This window comes from Scleropages formosus, chromosome 23, assembly GCF_900964775.1.
Source record: "Scleropages formosus chromosome 23, fSclFor1.1, whole genome shotgun sequence".
Classification (NCBI taxonomy): domain Eukaryota; kingdom Metazoa; phylum Chordata; class Actinopteri; order Osteoglossiformes; family Osteoglossidae; genus Scleropages; species Scleropages formosus.
In genome coordinates this window covers 15,825,905-15,845,485 of record NC_041828.1, presented here as the reverse complement: position 1 = coordinate 15,845,485, position 19,581 = coordinate 15,825,905, and the positions used below count along the sequence as shown (strand labels likewise).

Here is a 19,581-nt window from a genome sequence, read left to right as displayed (position 1 = left end):
GGGAAAGGACGCATTTCTTGAATAAGCAGCATTTACCTGTAATTACCATCAGGTTTTTTTCTTAAACCGCAAGACTGGCGGACATAGTCTTCCGTGAAGTCGAAATTCCAGAGGAAACCGTCGCAGTGATAACCTCATTCCACGGCATCACGCACTGCGAGTGACGGCACAATAAGCGGACTGATAAAACTCCTTCTGCGACAGCGTCTCGCAGCCCCGCGAACGCACACACCTGCTGAATCATCGAAACGCGCCAGAAAAACGAGAAAACGCTGCGTGTCGCAACTGGAGGAGAACACACGTGAGCAAATTTATGGTGCGGAAAACAAATACCGCTACGCTCTTGCACGTGTGCCCACGCAGGCAGAGTAACACAAGGCTCTGTCTTATCTATAATGTCCCATTGAGAATAAGCCCCACAATAACTAGAACAAAAGAGTAGAAAAAGAATAGAAAGCACGCAAACGCTGGGCCGTCAGATCGCCGTTACCTCTCCCTCTTGCCGAGCCCATTGAGCCAAAGCTCTGGTGGCTGTGTGAGACAGCCCGGTGCCTCCACCCAACATGGCATACGTTACCATTAGCATCAACGCTGCGAACCTCCTCATTACGCTCAGATAATTGCGGGGGGGCCCCACCAGCTAGCTGCGTGAAGCCGGCATGACCGGACTCGACATGCGACGCCGTCTGGACCAGGGCCGCGAGCGCGCGCAGCAGACACGGCTGTCCTCGACAGCGCACCCCTGGCCAAACCACAGATTTTCCTAATATTTTTGTGAGGATGTCTGGCTCTCAAAAAGGAGGTAGCACATTATTTATTACTTCACTTGATATATTACACATTTCTTATACCTTGGTCTGGAAATGAATTCTTGGAAGCAGTAAAGCAGCCAGACTGTGAATGTGAAAGTCAAACACTGTATTCTTTAACTAGAAGGAGCTTACTATAAAAACTGCTGCCGACTTCCTCATTTCGAATGAGTATGGGTGCGTTTCCTCGCCTCCTTGTTTATATTTTACAGCTGAGGGTCCCGATTTGAACGGCTGTTGTGGCGTCCGTGGTATTTTTTCTTAATGCTTCTTACAGTAAAATATAAGGTAAATGAATACGTAATTATTATTATTCATCATTACATATTCATTTACCTGACACCTTTCTCCAGAGCCGCTCACAATGTTAGGTTTCTACACCAAGTTATTTACAGTTATTTACCCATTTATACAGCAATGTAAATTGTACTGGCACAGATACACTTAACGACTAGACTACAAGCAACACTGGTGACAAACCGCTTATATGCTGTATAATGATGCGGTATAATGACGCAGGGGGCGCGTGGTGCAGTGGGTTGGACCGAGTCCTGCTCTCCAGTGGGTCTGGGGTTTGAGTCCCGCTTGGGGTGCCTTGCGATGGATTGGCGTCCCATCCTGGGTGTGTCCCCTCCCCCTCCGGCCTTGCGCCCTGTGTTGCCGGGTAGGCTCCGGTTCTCTGCGACCCTGTATGGGACAAGCAGTTCCGAAAATGTGTGTGTGTGTGTGTATAATGATGCATTACACGCGTCGAAGAGGTGTAAACACACGAGGGGCCTAGTCCAGCGAAACGACGTTTTTCTGTAACCTGCGAAATGTGTCCTGGTCGCCCATTATCTGCAAGGTTATGAGTGGCACCTTCGCATTTTCACTTGTAAGCGCCTGACTCTTGAGTTGAAGCTCTCTGCGAAGAAGGCCCATCACAGCGGGTTCACCTCCAAGCACACGGACGGCATCGACACCCTCCCAGCGGTCAATCCGCGCCTCCAGATGGATCCCATGCAGGGAATGGCCTGCTGGTTGGTCGCATACGCCCGTATGGCTGCTCTTTCAGTTTCTCGCCAAGAGCCAAACTGAAAAGAAATGCTGAGCCAAAGCAAAACGCACTGCTGATGGGGCTGCAACGCCTTTCCTAACTGGGAAGGGATGGATCCACATACTTCCCCATTTTCACCCTCCACAGTGCAAGCCAGTTGCTCTTCATCGCACGAATGTGACTTGGAGGCTTAAAGGCCAGCGATGGAAAAGAAGCGCTATTTCATTTCCGCGTTCAAATCAAGCAAAATCAGGTGGAAAAGAGTGGAAAACAGAGAGAGAAGGCAGCGTAACCCGCTTAATATTCCCCCCCGCTGCTCTCCGCAGCTAACCATGGGAGCCGAATGCAGTTCAGAATATTAACCGGACTCGTTCCCCTTTTTGTCAGCTGAATGTGCAGCCAAGAACTCATTGCGCTGGGTGTCTACCGAGTATTCGGCCCTTTCCGCCGGAACCGTTGCTGCAAAACATCAACGAACTGTAAACACCGCATGGGAAAATGACCTTCCAAATTGTTGAAATTATTAAAATGGCACTCGGCGAACAATGGATATTACCTTTTAAACAGTCCGCCTTTATGCCGTACGAGATTTTTTTCATTTACTGTTGTTTTCACAATGACACAATTATGTGAGAGTGCCGCACAATTCCATTTTGGTAACACAATCATCGGGCTCTCAAGCCAGCAACAATTACAGAAAAAAAGCAAACGGAAACAGAAATGATCTATCTATAACGCAGCTGATTAGATCTTGATACAAATTCTGCAGTGCTACTGTAATTTGCTCTGGGAGTTGCAACCATCTAAAATAAACTGCTAACATAATTTAAATATGCCAGCTTCCTTGGAATAACGTCATACTACACCTAGAGATCGCTCAAAGCTTTCCACTTTAAATTATGCGATGCACTTTTGTAAATATGCGTCATTTCCTAAGTACATTAAGATCAGGCTATGTACGTTTTGAAGATTAGTATGCAGCAGGGCAGAAGCTGTTAAATCCACTATTACAGCACGTAAAGTACAGTTTGACGTACATCATAGTCTTATTTTAACCTTCTTTTTCCTAATTTGGCTCCACCAACACTGGGAACACTTTGAAGTTAGTATCTTCGATTAAAACAAGCTAGAGCACATCTCGTGATACAGAGACCCTTTGACGTGTGTGACAGAGAAAGTCAGAAGGTGCACAGATCAGAGAATAAAGCCATATTTCGCAACCCAATGATTTTATCTGTTTTATGCTGAACCCGCTCTGTGACAGCTGCAAGTGTGCAGCAAAATTTAAACGTCACACATATTTTAAGGCCAACGCTACGATTACATTTATCATTGACATCCGTCATGCTGTTGTTTACTCGAGTTCTGCCTCGAAGAAAAAGGTAATTTGATGAGAATGACGAAATTGCGGCTAATACCTCCGGCTGTCGGCCTCCCGCTGCCTGAGAATCACTGGTGTGTTATAATCTCGACATCAGCTTTAGCATGAGGATATCTTTGTCCCGTCATTAAGTACACCCACGAGGCAATCCGAAAGCATCAACAGCAGTCCAAGGATGTTTTCTTGCAGAATTCTCTTTTATGCAGTTTCTGTTCTCTATACAGCAAGACAGGTCAAAAGAGGTCATAATGGGACATTACATTCTCGGGGCTACCGTAGTTGTGATCGTCACAAAATATTCCGTTCAACGCAAACCAGCACAGCTAAACGATTGACAGTGACGCATCTCAAGGAGAAAGGCGCTTTAACTGTGGGGAGGAACAGTTTTGTTAATCACCCACAATCAATCCAAAAAGGTGTGCAGCATCAGAGCTACAGTGAAACAGCAGATGCCAAGGAGCCCTTAATGGCTGAGCTACTCAAACTGCTGCTTCTTCATGAAAGGGATATTAACTAACCAACCATAAAATGAAACACATACCATGTCATAAATATACGCACATAGATGAACATATAATCATTCCATTAATTGGACCTGGACCTGAAATAAAAGCAATCTGATGTGACTCATTCAGCTTTGAGTGTCACTTCATCTCTTTTGAGTTCTAGTGCCTAATCAACATATGACCTTTTTCAGGCTCCCAGGGGACACGGGGGCCACACAAAGGCACCCTGCCTCTAATGCACAGGCACACACACCAGTGAACACACAGTCAGTCTCCGCACCTTGACCGCGCAAATCCTGTAGGGAATTAGGTGCCCGCCCACCCCCCACTGTCCACGACGACACTCCTTGTTCGTTCGTTGCACTTCTGCACAATGTGATCAACCTTCTTGTTCACACTTTAAATATTAAAAAAAAAAATTCCTTCCCAATTAATTAATCTCAGTTTGAAACATTTAGAAGGCACCAGTCCTGTACGACCCAACCCTTTCTCATGGCTTTCTCCACAAGGATCTGCATTACTTTAAAACCAGACATCATATTTTTATAAGATTAATCCAAGGGTTTTATTTTTAGGCCTAATCTGATCATTTCCCATATATGGCAAACACAACTCCACCCCAATCCAAAAGGAGATGTTTACAAAAGACTGTTAAATGAGACCAGACCGAAACACTGATTACTCTCTTCTTCTTGTCATGATTCTGAGAGATCATGTTGGCATCATACATAAAATCAAAAACAAGAGGAGCTGCTTCCAGCAAATGTGAATCAGTGCGTTTCACAGCTCGCGCCGCGTCATCCAGCTCCTTCAGCCGCGTGTGGCGTTTTTTAACAAGAACGAATAACAATGCACGAGTGTGTGTTTCAATCAGTGAAAGGTGTGACTCCTCTCACCTCCTCCCTCGCCGTGCTGCGGCACTGAGACACAACGCGCACCGCGGCGGACCCCGCAGCCCAAGTTTAACGGCGCTTCCATAGCAACCGCACGCTCCGTCGGACCCGTGCCGCGGCGCGCCCGCACCTCCTCGCGCTTCTGCACGACTTAGTAACGCATTAGCCGGTCAAATAGTACTGTTAAAAAAAAAAAAAAAAAAATCACTCACCAGAATCGATCATCCGTAAAACAACACTGCAGCCTCAACCCGACTTATGTTTGTATGTATACAGTATAGATATTATATATATAATTATATATATATATTCAACTCCGGTCACAGAAAACGTGTCGATCCAGGAGAAATTTTCGGGAAAAAACAGCAAGGATGCACTAAAACCCGTTAGTTGAGACGAGAAGCGCTATCAGATATTGTGCTATATTGAACGCGCGGCGCTACATGCCATTCCAAAGCTTCTCAGTTGAGAGCGGACACCGGCACGCCCACTCCTCCCCCCTGTCTGAGGCGAAACGCCGGGGAGGAGGGACTAGCGCGAGCGCCGAGGAGGAGTGGGCGCGGCGGCTGTCGGGAAATGTAGTCAAGCCCACACTGACACCAGGGTGAAACATAGATAAGTATACGGTACACCACTAAAAGTCTCAATAAATAAATAGTTCTAACACACCTTACTCACCGTGGTGACTTACACTGCTAGAGACACTATTTACACTGGGTCACTCATCCATACATCAGTAGAGCACACTCTCTCTCTCTCTGCCACTCACTAGGGGGGAACCTGAACAGCATGTTTTTGGACTGTGGGAGGAAACCAGAGCACCCCAAGGAAATCCACACAGACACAGGGAGAACATGCAAACTCTACACAGACTTAATGGGGATCAAACCCACATCCTCTCACACCACCAAGGCGCTGTGGCATCGTGCCGCTCATTTAATACACTATTAATTAATTATTGAAATGTACTTGTAAATGCTGAGTACTTATAATTAGTAAGTATATGAAATATTTAAAGATTTAATTTATTTTAATATTAAACACATAATATATTTACTACAGGCCTACTTTACCAACCCTAACGGAATACTTTCTGAATGAGGTGAAATTACTATGTGTTGGCAGTTAGTAGAAGACTGCAGACAAATTGTAACTCAACATGCCTCTGGGATAGGCTCCAGACCACCAATATCCTGTACTGGACAAGTGGCTGGTGAAAACAGAATGGAATATCACAGCACAAGCAAATTCTGTAATGTAAGCTTTGAAATATGTACGATACAATCGTTAAAAACAAACTCTCCCTTTTTTTACACACCCCACAGGGTCAAATTCAATTTTCTGCTGAAGTTCAGAAATGTGCAGTACAGCAAAAGTCAGGGTAAAATGCTCTATTCACACATTAAACAAAAAAAAATTCCCACACACCCAATAGAATGATGGACACAAAAACACACTGTTTTTACATACACCACGTACATTTCTTGCACTGTCATTCTTACATTTCTCTCAAGGAGTCCGCTATAGTTTCGTTTACAAATCATCCTTCATGCATGCATTTATTTATAGCTTTTCCTGTGTGTCACAACAAAGGTGGAGCACAACGGCGTGGAGATGGAATCAGTGGAGAGAAGAAAAAATACAGGTACAGAGTATAGTACACGTGGAAGGCAAAGGGTTACCCTATTTAGCAGGGTGATCATATAGCGCTACCTAAGCACTTCTGGAAAGGTGACCCAATGTTCCTGAGTACATTCAAATCACCCTACAGCTTCAACATTAACTCTTGAGGAATACCCGACACTTCATTTACCCACACGTTTGTAAAGTTATCCAAGCACTGCGTAATATATTTCAGCACTTGTATTTAAAAAGTAAATCCTCACGCCATGAGTCTTAATCATCACGCCATCGCCTGAGCTTCTTTTACATGTCATACATTGAGTTTCCTGGTTTGAAAAAAAAAATAAGATACTGTGTAGATTGCATCTAAAAACAAAAAACGAGATATTTCCAACAGCAGCAAAATTAGTCTTTCATTAAGCAAATGATGTTTTTAGTAGTTACAGTACATGATAAAATGAACAATGAAAACCTAAAAATATTCTATTTACCCTCAAGCTGAGGAGTCCAGCCCTCTCCTGTGAATACTGTGGCATTGTTTCTGTTCACGTCCTCATCAGCTCAATTTTCCGCAGAAATATGGATGGTCCCAGAAGAATGACTTGTCACTGTTGTAAAGACAGAAGAAGGAACCAGCTGGCAGTGGGGGTTAACAGGAAACACCCTCTTCAAGTCTGGTTAAATATAGAATTTGTGCTTCTTGTCTTATTTCACTCAGGAACGTTCCACTCGAAAGGAAAAACCTCATACTGCATATACATACATTATCAGAGCACGACTTTTAGGGCGGATGTGAGGCTAAGAAAAAAGCACATTACTCAACACTAACTCTAACTTAAAATAGTTTAAAAGAACAAGACTGACAAATGTAACACCACTATCAACCTGGTGTCAACCTCAGCTCTATGATAAAGTGTGTACTGGAGATTGTGATACACTGCTAAAAGAAAGTGTCTTTAAACCCCATTTCTGGACACAACAAACCATTGGGATTTTGAAAAATATATTGGAGAAAAAATGCAATGCTTTGTAAATATATAGGGGGACATGGTGGCACAGTGGGTTTGGCCCGTGCCTGCTCTCTGGTGGGTCTGGGGTTCAAGTCCTGCTTGGGGTGCCTTGTGATAGACTGGCGTCCCATCCTGGGTGTGTCCCCTCCAGCCTTACGCCCTGTGTTGCCAGGTCAGATTCCAGTTTGCTGCAACCCCACTTGGGATAAGCAGCTTCAGTCAGCATGTGTGTAAATATATACTGCATGTGTATATTTATTTGTTTATATATATACATACATGTAACTGACTGGAGATTGAACTCTTCTGGATTTGACTGCGTCGTGTAGGACACTGGTTCCAATGTTTCGCTTGCCTTGTTGGGAAGCATCTAGCTTTTATAAGATGTGGCAGCTCCCTGATTATGTTCCCAACAAGGGAAGCGAAACGTTGGAACCAGTGTCCTACACGACGCGATGGAATCCAGAAGAGTTCAATCCCCAGTCAGTTGACACCAGCCGCGGAAGCCTACAGGTTTTGATACATACATGTACTTCAGCACTTCGGCTGTTTGGGAGTAGGTTTGAACTCAGTATGTGTGAATTTTTCATGTTCATCATGTGTCTGTATGGGTTTCCTATGGGTGCTCCAGTTTCCTCATGTACAAAGACATGCAGGTTAGGTGTATTGATAATCCCTGCACACAGCGATTCAGCGTAGGCTCCAATTCACTGTGAACCTGACCAGTAGAAGCGGTTAGTAAAGGGAGAGTTATATAAGAAAATGGAATTTAAAGGGTGATCAATACATTAAAATTTGTATTTAAAGAACTGTTTTTCACTATTGCAAGCATTTATGAATTGTTATTATCTTGTCTTTCACTGTGTTGTGTATTGTTATATTGTTTCATGTTTCACCAAACCACAACCAATTCCAGTATACTCTATACTGGCAACAAATGCTTCTGAGTTCTCAGTTTACCCAATATTTGTAACTGAGCTGCCTCGTTCTCGTTCACAGCGAACATCCTAAAACTTAATTCTGAAAGTATTCGGACTAAAATTCCTCTATTGTCTTCCAAGAACCAGGTGCCGATTACTTTACATTTCTTCTCATGAGACGTGTAACTGTTATTATTTTAAATGGGAAAATTAATAGGTTCTGGAGCTGCAGAAGAATTGCACATTTTTCCTGAAAATATGCAAAATTTGATCCTTACCTTGGAAAAACAGAGAAAAGCTAATTCAAATCCAAGTCCGGGATATCAGAAGCTGTCTGATTTAAATCCAGGCTTAAGACCTACATACTAAAAAATGTTTATACAATTATCTGCTCCTTTCTTCTGTCTCCTTTCACATTAGTCTTTGCATCCCATGTTTTAGTGTTACTTTCTCTTTTTATTTTGTGGGTTTATTCTGCTGATCTTGGGAGGTGTGGTGACTCAGCACATGCCCGACAGCTCCTGGGGGGCAGTCCATTGGAATTGAACATGTCTTCAAATTGGCTTCAGTCTGTGTGTTGCCTGTTTGTAAGAATTTCCTCTCAGAGTCCAGCTTGGACTGTGTCACCAAGGCTGGCACTCTGAAATGAAATTTCTGTCCTCGTAGAGCATTTCTAAGAATTGTGATTTGTTAGCTCATTATGTGAATTTCAGATCACAAAGTATGTTAAAGGAGCCAACATTACATGATGGAAGACTTATGTTTAAGATATGTGGAAATAACATGCAGGTCAAAAGTAGTTACTCTAAAATAACTCAGGTAATGGGACTTTAATACAACCCAACTGCTTTTTTCATAACCTATAAGCAAAAATAATAGACATAGTGAATTCCTGCAATTGTCTACTGGCTCTATCTACTGGTTAGATAGAGAACTGCCTCAATGAGAGGCAGATTCGCAGATTTTTCATTTATTTGAAATGTATATTTGAGGATATGGATATCTGTATATTGGTACATTAAATTACAATGGTATCAAATCGTATGACTAAATAGAGGCAAATTAAGCATACGTTAATTCAGTGATTAAATAAAAAATTAAGTTTAAATAAAATAAAAGTCAAACAAATATTTCTATCTCCAAGTTTCACCTAAACTCTTAAGGAGGTAGATTTAAAGATACGGCCGGGTACGGATTATGTAAAACTGCCGATTATTCTATACAGCGCAAATTAACAGAATAAAGGCGCGTATAGCGCAGAGTGTAGGATTGTGGGAGCTGTAGTCCTACAAGTACGCAGAGTTCAAAGGTCAAGTTATCCAAAATGGCGACTTTTAGGGGGAAGATATTGCTGAAGAACATCAAGAAAATTGTTGTACAGTTTTGTCCATTCGAGCCTAACGTCCGGTCCACAAGGTAGGGATATCCTTTTGTTCGTAAACCTTACACGTAAATATGGCACAGTGTCAGTGATTAGTCTAGAGGACACTAACTAAGAACACAGTGACGTGAACGTTTTGCTGGCTGAGGCGACGTGTGTGTTCTGACAGCACACGTTCGTCCTCATTTCGGGTTCGAAAACTGCACGGATTCTGACGATATGTGTGTGGAACTGACAGGGTTTCATTCGCCTGCGCTTTGTGTCTCCACGCAGGGAGTTTCTCGCTGTTGTGGGGAGTGAGAAAGTGAGGTCGACCAACCTCAGCTGTGTAGTGAGTGCAGACGTGAGACACGATGGCTCTGATCCCCAGGTTGACGTCACATTCAGTGAGTAACACGATGTAGTGAGTGTGTCTGCTCCGCTGTCACGCGGCGTGGACAGTGTGGAATTGTCACACTTCCAGTGACCAGTCCCGTGGAAGCGCACAGCTTCTGTGTTCTGAACCCGAGCAAAATCTCATGAGAGAGCAACTTAACATGACACTTGTCATGTGAGGTTGTGTGATATTATTATGCATTATATTCTTTTATGGAAAAAGTCTATTTAGAAAAGTGATTTAGTTGTATATCCATTAACTGTATATTATAATAAAAATATTAATCCTTCCTTATCAAACGATTATCTGTTTAGTGCGGTGTTGCAGTCAGCTCCCGTGATCCTGTTGGTGAGTGTTCTTTTCATCCATGTTGGTTTATTCTTTTGTCAGCGGATGGAGAGAAGTTACTGATGAAAGGGAAGAAACTGACCAGCTTCGAAATGCTCTCGGCTTTGCAGTCCCGGTGTGAAGCAAAGGATCCACATTCCAAAGAGGCGAAGAAGTAGCTGCTTAGTTTGTGATAAATATTTATGTACTGTTCTGTGTGATATTTTGAACCAAAAAAAAATTAAAAAGCTCTTTCATACAATTCATATAAGCAAATCATTTCCATGATCATTCAGGAATCTGCATATAAAATCATAGTAACTATTAAGGTAGTTGTATATTTCAGAAGACAATATTTATTCAGCAGACACCAGATAATATATGAGAAATATTTTTTACTTGCGTCTAGAATCTGTATCTCCGTTCAAAGTTTTTAAACTTTAAGGCAATGAACATGTCACCAGGTTTCACAGATAAGATGCAGAAATAAGTGTGTAAAGAGCAACGATACATAATTTCCTTTAGCATCAGCTTTTAAAATGTATCCTCCAGGTTTCTGCAATTGCTTGAGCTGTATCAGTTGGGTGTCAGCCTTGCCACTTTATAAACACCAGCGGTGTTCAGTCTTCTTTTGTGTTTTGAAAAGAACGCAGTGCGTTCTGTAATGAACATCTTAGCATAGTCTGAAATGAACGACGACTCTTTTATAAGAATGGAATCCACCGAAACGCCCTTCAGATATTGTCCTAAGTTTACATCAGTTTTGTTTGAAATTGCAAACACTCCACACTGCTGTAGCACAGTGCCCCATTTCTCTGTGACTAATAAAGAATTTATAGGAGATGACTTGTGCACATTAATAAGGGAAGTTAAAGGCCAATATGCCATAATTCCACTGTTGTCATCATGTTTAATACACCCCAGCCTCCGTGTTCCTGTCCCTCACCATTGCTGGGTGTCGAAATGATGAACCTCTGCCTTACTGCACCCAGCTGGGCTCCAAAGCCTTTCCCATTTCCAGCATCTGTCCCGTTGAGCGCCTCCACGTGACGCCCGTCTCGTGGGCGTGGGCCGTGGGCCGTGAGCCGCCCACCCGCCCCGCGCTGCTGCCACGTGCCAGCGGTCTCCCTTTAAATACGGACAAATAGCGAGCAAGCGCGTGAGAACCGCAGCGCGAGAGGCCCCGTTCCCGTAGAGCACGAGACAAAACTGCGCCGCCACCAGGCACCATGGTTGACAAGTTCGTGGGCACGTGGAAGATGATCTCCAGCGACAACTTCGATGATTACATGAAAGCTTTAGGTAAGAGCTGCTTTCGCACTAGTTACATCATCATGTGTTCATTTAGCGGACACGATCATCGTGACGATGTGGTGAGTGCCGTTGAGCCCCCACACCAAGTTCATGCCCGGGATGACTGACATCAGACAACGTACGGTGCATCACTCACCTGTACATCACTGGACCGTTATCTCGCTCTCTCACACACACTCACACACATCATCATGGTCAGCGCAGGGTCACCAATTCAATTCTTAAAACGCATGTCTTTGGTCACGTGGTGGGAGGAAACCGGAGCACCCGGAGGAACCCCACGCAAACCCACAGGAGAACATGCGAACTCCGCACACATTGAGCAGCAGTCCAACCCACGTCCACTAGCGCTCCCCGCTGCGCCACCCTGCTTTGAGTTCTGGTCTGCTGTGCCGTGAGAGACAGACGACAATGAAAAAAGACAATAAAAGGAAGAATGAATGAATGAATGATTGAATGAATGATCTACAGATGCGATGGAAGGTATACCTACAGAGAGGAGAGAAGAGCTCGGGTTTACTTTGTCTTACTTTTTGTAGTCGTGGTGGTACAAGCAGCACTTGTAACGTGAGCTGAGGGCTGTGATGTTGGCGTGGCAGGTGTGGGCTTCGCCACTCGCCAGATGGGCAACATGGCCAAACCCAGTCTGAGCTTCAGCGTGGACGACCAGGGGCTCATCTGCATGAGGTCGCAGAGCACCTTCAAAACGACCGAGGTCAAGTTCAAACTGGGCGAGGAGTTCGAGGAGGTCACTGCGGACGACAGGAAGACCAAGGTGGGGGGCTGGAGATCGAGATCCATCCGCTTCCCGTGGCGCACATTCATTGTTCAGTGGGACTCGAAGCAACAACCTTCCCGGCTTTACCGTTTACGAGATTACGCGATGAAATTAATACGCTTGTCCCAAATCGGAGAATACACCTGCTCTTTCTTTTGCAGACCACTTTTACCCTCGATAACGGTAAACTGATTCAAAAGCAGTGTTGGGATGGTAAAGAAACGACCCTGGAGAGAGAAATTAGTGACGGAAAACTGGTAGCGGTAAGAAATGATGTCTTTCTGCATTATAAATGTTTCACTTTTTCATGGGCTGTTAGTTAATGTTACATCCCTGCATACAATCCAGAAGCTATCTATCTATCTACATATATATGTGTTTCTATGTATGTATATATAATATATGTGACTAGTGTAGTATTATAAATGATTATATACAGTATACTGTGTATATATAGATTTTTTTTTTTTTTTTTTAAATTTCAGTAATATATATGCATGTAGAAAGAGTTAGGGGAAAAAAGTGGATAGTAAAATAAATGGGATATTAATAAGGTGTTTTTTTTATTATTTATTATTATTTTGGAAGTTACTGGAAAAACAGAACTCAAATTAACGGTTTCAGTGAAACTCTTGTAAAGTATCAGTTCAAGCTATTACACAATGATATAAAATAGTGGGCTGTAAATTGTATGTTTCAGTGTAAGTAGTACACAATTCAGATGAGTGATGCTGGCCATTTATGTTTTAAATAACCATTTACATATTTTGATGTTATTTTCACAAGAGATATGCTTTTAGCATGGATGTTATGGGGTGGGGGACACATTTGCCCCCCAATATTCAAGTGAGCCTTATTTATCCCCCCAATATTTGTGTACAGTTCCATTGAGCACTTGTACTAATGTTTTTTTACCTCCCAATACTGAAGCAGTTGTTATGCCCCTGACTTGCGGCACTTTGTAAACAGCTTTAAATAACCTTGAAGTTTGTGGATTGTTTCCTCATAACTGTTTTAGATATTGCTGGTTGGGAAGATGTGTTCCAGCAGTGGCCTCTTAGTCCGTCTCACTTGCTGTGCTGTTTCTTTGCAGAAATGCAGCATCGGCAAAGTGACCGCGGTGAGAACGTACATGAAGGAAGCTTGATGGGATTCGGCCGGTTTGGTGGCTGGATGTGAAGACACCAGGCTCAGTTCAATGAGCACCAAGATGAAACTCGTGTCTGGCTCATGTTTTAATACTCAATCAAATGCATGGTTTGTTTCTTCGGTGGCACATGAAGTCCGTGGTGTTTAATTAAAAGTTTTAAAGCGGTGATGGTTTCAACCTGCTACATGAAAATTTTTGTTGTTTTTTTCCAAAATTATTTTTGAAAGTGGTATGCAAAAGTTTTTTTTTTTTTTTTTTTTTCCTGGAAACTTTGAAACTAATTTCTGTATTAAAATCCTTAGAACACCACAATGAACCCCCAAAGCATAAATAAAAACTAAATATGAATTACTCTTTGCCTCTGGCTGTGACTTACATTCATTGATCGATATACTCAGTTCTATACATCTTTACCTCCCCTTACAAAATACATCCGTATAACATTTTTGGGCCAATCTCTGAAAGCGGTTTAAAACATCACTGTAAAATGTGTTATTTATTTGCATAACCAGCTGTTTTATCAAAGATTTGCTGTTGCGTACATATAGCGCAAATTCATATCCTTAGTGTAACCTGCTGCTTTCCATTTCCTGTGTAGAAGGAAAAAATGTGACATCAAATTTAAGAAAAATGTTATGCTAAATGTCATTATTAAATAACTCTATAAATGAAGAGCTTAATGAAAAATCCATCCAAAGCTATACATACACTTTTATGTCGGTTCACCATTATAAAATGGATTTTGTAAATAGTGAATACAGCATGAATATCACACCATATAGGGTATATTCATCATAACTTTTGGGGGGTGCACAATGTGATATATTATCTTAAAATGTCTAATATAAAGACTTCATAGCTAAGAATTTGCCACTGCCATGATATCTAGTTATACAGCCTATTATTACACCAAAATATTAACCATTGCATATGTGTTTTACAATTTTAAAACATTATATTATAGCATTTTGGAGTACAGATAAAATTTAATGTAGCAGTGTAACCGGAACACCTGATGTTATTGTTCTGCACCAACCCTTGTCTCTAATCTCAACAAGAATGTAAGGTCAAAAAAACACCCGGTATCTGCGGACCACAAAAGTCACTCGGGATATTAAGCGCTGGATTTTTGGACTTTAACAAATATTACAGTATATGTGCACTATATTTAATTCACACCGTCTGCATAAAATGCACAAAAACAACCACCCAGTAAGACCTTCTCCGATATTCAACTTTCACAAATCAGTCATTGTTATTTTCTCTAATTTCCGCCGCAAATTAAACATAATTGTGCAGCTGGAACTGACATATTAAAACTCAGCCTATATTCATCCACAATCTATATTCTATATCCAGTCAATATAGCATGTGCATATGATATTCTTAATATTTGGTAATAAGAGCAGCTTTGCAGTTAAAATTGTGGCGCGTTTATCTAAGCAGTAGATTGGCAACTGTAAGTGAGACAAACATGAGGTTTGTGCAAACATATTCTGATGCTAAAAGAGTGGGATTTAAAAGTGTAATGTTTGCGATGATCTCTACGTTTGATGTCTATTTGAAAATGCGTCTTTAAGAACAAAACGTTGACTGAAAACTCATCTGAGACCTATTAAACTTCACGGAGCCTTTTCTCTACTGGTATAGACTGACCTCTGAGACAGAGGATGACCTGTGTTTTGTAAGCCTGTGAGTTGTTGTAGAAGAAAATTTCACAAGTTTGAGCTCACAGGAGGCCACATCAGCAAACATGTGCACTGAATCAGTTTATTTGCAACTCATATACCAAAGTGTTGCAAAGCAAGCCAGAGACATCTTCCCTTTAACAAAAAATGTAAATATGGACTCCAACACTGTAAATCTCTGAAGCAGTCTCTGTCTTGTCATAAACTATTTATTATATGAGATGTTGTATTTTATTACATAGCAATATTACATTATATTTAATATGATATTTAATTTATTATATGAAAACCGGTATGTAATCTAGAGACAAGAGTGAGTAATCCTATCAAATTTTCCTTGCGATTCTGCAACAGTTCAACATGACATTTCCAAGCAGGAATTGTAAAACATTTTTGTACAGATATGTTTTGTGAAAGGGCAAAGGTTTAGGGATGTAAAAAAGCCCTCCGCTTCTAAATGTCAACGAACAAAACTTGAGAGTTCAGAGAGGATGACTGTCTCTCCTCGTTCAGTAAAACACTTCCCTTTCATTGTATTGAAAGCACGCAGAAGACCGCAAACCCTCTGACACCCAGAACTGATGTGTGTTCCAGAGCTGTTGAAGAGGGAGTGTTCACAGGACAGGAAAAAGGGGGTATGTACTCATGGTGTCTAACTACGAAACGAGCTGAAAAAGGTACAATTGTGGGCCAGGTCTAGTCATCAACAACATCCGCTCCCGCAACACAATGCACTTGGCAACCATCTGTGCTGGAACTGTACAAGATGCCAAGCAATCAGAAACATCACTCTTCATGTTAATAGAAACGTAAGCTTGTCTCAATTATTGCATAACATCGACAGGATGGCAGCATCAGCACTGAGGTCTTGCCGGGTCTCGTCTTAGAGGACCCAGCAGATGTGGTGAGATGTTTTTCACACTGCGTTGACATTGATATATTTGGAACAATCTGCATTTGTGAACAAAGTAATGAATGCCTCTGCAGCTTCTACAGAATGCTGCTGCACGAGTTGTGTTTGATTTGCCAAAGCGCTCCCATGTATCTCCTCTACTCATCTCTCTGCACTGGCATCCTATAGCCCGTATCAAATTCAAAACCCTGGTTGCTGTGTACAAATGCATCAATAGAACTGCTCCCGGCTATTTACGGGACTTGACCAACCGGTACACCCCAGCCAGGCCCCTTTGCTCATCCACTCCTGCTCGCTTGGTGGTCCCGCGCACAAAAGGCAAAGCTCGAAGGTTCTCGGTTCTGGGTCCGTTGTGGTGGAATGACCTTCCCCTGTCACTCAGAACTGCGGAAACTCTGTTTGTTTTCAGGAAGGGTCTGAAAACCCATCTTTTCCAAATCCACTTTGCCCAAGATCTCTCCGGATCATCTATGGTGTAACTGTTCACGCATCGTAACTCCAGAAGCATCCCCAGATACAACCTTTATTCAGCCACTACTCTGGCATTCTACTTGCTCATTTGTGTATCTTATAATATTTAAAAAAAAAAAAATTGGTGGGAAGGTATTGGGATTTGTCCATGCTGTGCCTTATGCACCTACTCGAATGATGAATCTCGGTGCAGCAAGTGGTAGGCAACCAACTAGGTTTGCTTGAGTCACATGTCTGCAGCTATGTCTCCTTCTCTTAATGTAATGCATAAATTGTACTTCTGCTGAGATGTACATCGCTTTGGACGAAAGCGTCTGCTAAATGAATAAATGTAAATGTAAATGTAAATGAATGGGTAGTGGAGGGAGTGTAGCGGGTAGAGAAGTGTTATGGGGAAGCAGCTTCAGGGTGTGTATTTTCCATGTGAGAGAGGAGAAGAAAGAGCCTCCCAGTGCTAACCAGTGCAGGGTTCCACCTCAAACCACGAACAAAAGCAACTGAAGGTGTTTCAGCACGCTGCTGAATCCATGGCGTACAAAGTGACCTCCTCAACTCCAAAATGAACATTGTGCGCACATTGCTTCTTCTACTTCCAGGATACGTGCTCCAGTTATGATGTTTGTCAAGGCAGATTACTGAGCTGTTGTGAACACTAATGTCAAGCAGAGTAAAAAACAGTGACAACGGCCAACGACGAGTTCCACGCTTTCTAGAATACTGGCAACGCACTTTGCCTAATGTGTCCGCAGCTCTTTTTGTCTCATTATAATCTGGAAACATGTGTGGTTTGTTATTCTTTTGTGGATCTATCTTCTTGCCATGATGCAGAGTGGACAGCATTACCACGCACTGGTTTTTATTTGGAACGTACAAAGCAATTGTTATCTGTCCACTGAAGCCAAACAGCATTGAATGATGTTCACGATTAGGATGAGCAGGCATCTCTCTGGGAACAACAGCATTGTTGTTGCACAAAGTGCCACTGATAGTAAAGTTAGTTTTAAGCAAATCTTGAGCCAGGCTATACTGTGTAAAAAAAACGTCCGTTGTGATGTTGCGCCCTGAGCCGTATAGGTGATGACCAAGGTCCTTTACCACACAAGGTCCCTGCCCTTTCTCAACTGTGTCACCAACCTTTCCAAGGAAAGCCTGCATATAACCACAGCATGCAGTGATGCACTTAGCAACGATCCAAATTTTCACACCATATTTGGCTGCTTTAGATGGCATGTATACGCGAAATGGGCACCTTCCATGGAAAGCTGACAGCGTTTCGTCAACTGCTACGTAAAGGCGACATTTCATAATGTGCTCTGCACGCTGTCGCTATGTGGTCAAATACCTGCCTGATAAGTGCCAGTTTATTGCTCTGTTGCTGCTCATATCTGGTGTCCTTGTCATCAGGCACAAGAAAGCCAAGAAACTCCTTGAATCTCTGTTGACTCATCGTAGCTCGTGCGATCGGCCTGCCCCATTCACTGCTCCGCGACTGATCCAGCGATTCGTTCCGGCCTTTTGTTGCTCCAATTATAGTCAGGAGCCCTATAAATGCTTTCAGCTCTGGCAGTGCAAATGGAACGAATCAATCTGATTTTCCCTTTCCTGTAAAAACCGATGCTGCCTCTTTCACAGTACGCTGTAATATAACATCAAGTATTGGTTCATCAACAAATAACTGGAAGGCTTCGACTGGCTTCTCCGGCTCCACTCCAGCGGCACGGCCAGCTGGGTTTCGCACAACATCTACAACGGAACGTTTCCGTTGCGTTTGTGTTTCCACGGTACTCCACTTAATATTACCATCTTTTGACCAAAGAAAAACACCACCTTGCCCATCTTGATCCACAGACAAAACTTTACCATCTCTGTTTTCACCGGTAGCACTCAGTAATTCTTCAGCAAAATCACTGCCTGCACTATCATTTATTTCTAAAAAAAAATCCTGTTCTGATTCTTATTCTTTCTTGTTCATCACTAACATCATCAAAATCAATATCTGAAGCATCACTACCATCACTTTCTACTGACTGGGGATTTAACTCTTCTGGATTCAATCGCGTTGTGTAGGACATTGGTTCCAACGTTTCGCTTCCCCTGTTGGAAGCATCACCACATCTTGTAACGGCTAGATGTGAACTAGAGTGTTCGACGAGGGTGGGTGTATTTATGGGCGGGATCGGGGTCGGAGGTTGTAGCGGGTGGTCCTGATAGGTGGTGCCCTCGCCGTCTTTTCCACTTGCACTCTATCTTTCCTGTTACAAGTCGACTCGTTGAACAGAGCTTCCATGAGAGGCAGTCGGGTGGTTGTGGGTCTGGCGCGAAGACTCGAAATAAGAGGTGTCCAGGTTCTTGATAGTTTGAAGTCCTCCACCCGAATGAAGTTGTCAATACCGATCGCCTCTCTTACTACGCTGCTCCTGTATCTGGGAACAGGTGCAAGCACTGTGGTCTCTTCAAAATGGATCTCATGACTGCTTTGCAGTGAGTCTTCTGCCACTGTTGAGTTGATGTTATTGTTTCTTGTCGCTCTTGGAGCCGTGTTGAGGTAAGTCAGCTTGTCTGCCCGATGTAGGTTTTTCCACAGCTGCAGGGTATTCGGTAAGAGAGGTGATCGAGACCCTCGTCGAACATTCCAGTTCACATCTGGGCTTTACAAGATGTGGCAGCTCCCTGATGATGAAGCGGAACATTGGAACCAGTGTCCTACACAACACGGTCGAATCCAGAAGATTTAAATCCCCAGTCAGTTGGCACCAGCCACGGAAGCCTACGGCTTCTGACATCACGTTCTACTCTAAAAAGTTCTGCAGCTTCTGGAGGAGAAAACCTCACCATCTTGCAGACAATAACAAACCATAGGGCCAACAGGAAGTGTGTCTAATTCAGTCACATGACCAGCTGTCGAAAACGGAAGTAACAGCGATAATTGCACAAAACAGCTCGGGAGAAATACTGAAAAGGAAAGCTCTGGAAACTAGAGTTTTCTAAAGAGGGAATTTCGGGAG

At 42.8% G+C, this 19,581-nt stretch overlaps 3 protein-coding genes across 5 annotated transcripts in view; 2 read left to right on the top strand and 1 right to left on the bottom strand.

The window, feature by feature from the left end:
- pag1 (phosphoprotein membrane anchor with glycosphingolipid microdomains 1) overlaps positions 1-6,851 on the bottom strand; it is a 37,241-nt gene extending 30,390 nt beyond the window's left edge. The window contains exon 1 of one of the 3 annotated variants that reach the window (XM_018727226.1): positions 6,740-6,851. The gene's annotated coding sequence lies outside the window, so the exon portion shown is untranslated. Of the gene's footprint in view, positions 1-36; positions 141-4,837; positions 5,094-6,739 lie in introns of those variants that run through there. The other 2 variants (XM_029248332.1, XM_018727227.1) reach the window with 2 other exon arrangements.
- A 2,631-nt stretch (positions 6,852-9,482) lies between these two features.
- On the top strand, positions 9,483-10,471 carry mrpl53 (mitochondrial ribosomal protein L53). The gene is made up of 3 exons (XM_018727250.2): positions 9,483-9,594; positions 9,833-9,945; positions 10,326-10,471. The coding sequence occupies exons 1-3, from the start codon at positions 9,503-9,505 to the stop codon at positions 10,439-10,441; spliced, it is 321 nt and encodes a 106-aa protein (XP_018582766.1). The 5' UTR covers positions 9,483-9,502; the 3' UTR covers positions 10,442-10,471.
- Positions 10,472-11,402: 931 nt separating this feature from the next.
- Positions 11,403-13,857, top strand: fabp4a (fatty acid binding protein 4a). The gene is made up of 4 exons (XM_018727249.2): positions 11,403-11,564; positions 12,176-12,351; positions 12,516-12,617; positions 13,448-13,857. The coding sequence occupies exons 1-4, from the start codon at positions 11,492-11,494 to the stop codon at positions 13,499-13,501; spliced, it is 405 nt and encodes a 134-aa protein (XP_018582765.1). The 5' UTR covers positions 11,403-11,491; the 3' UTR covers positions 13,502-13,857.
- Positions 13,858-19,581: the final 5,724 nt, after the last annotated feature.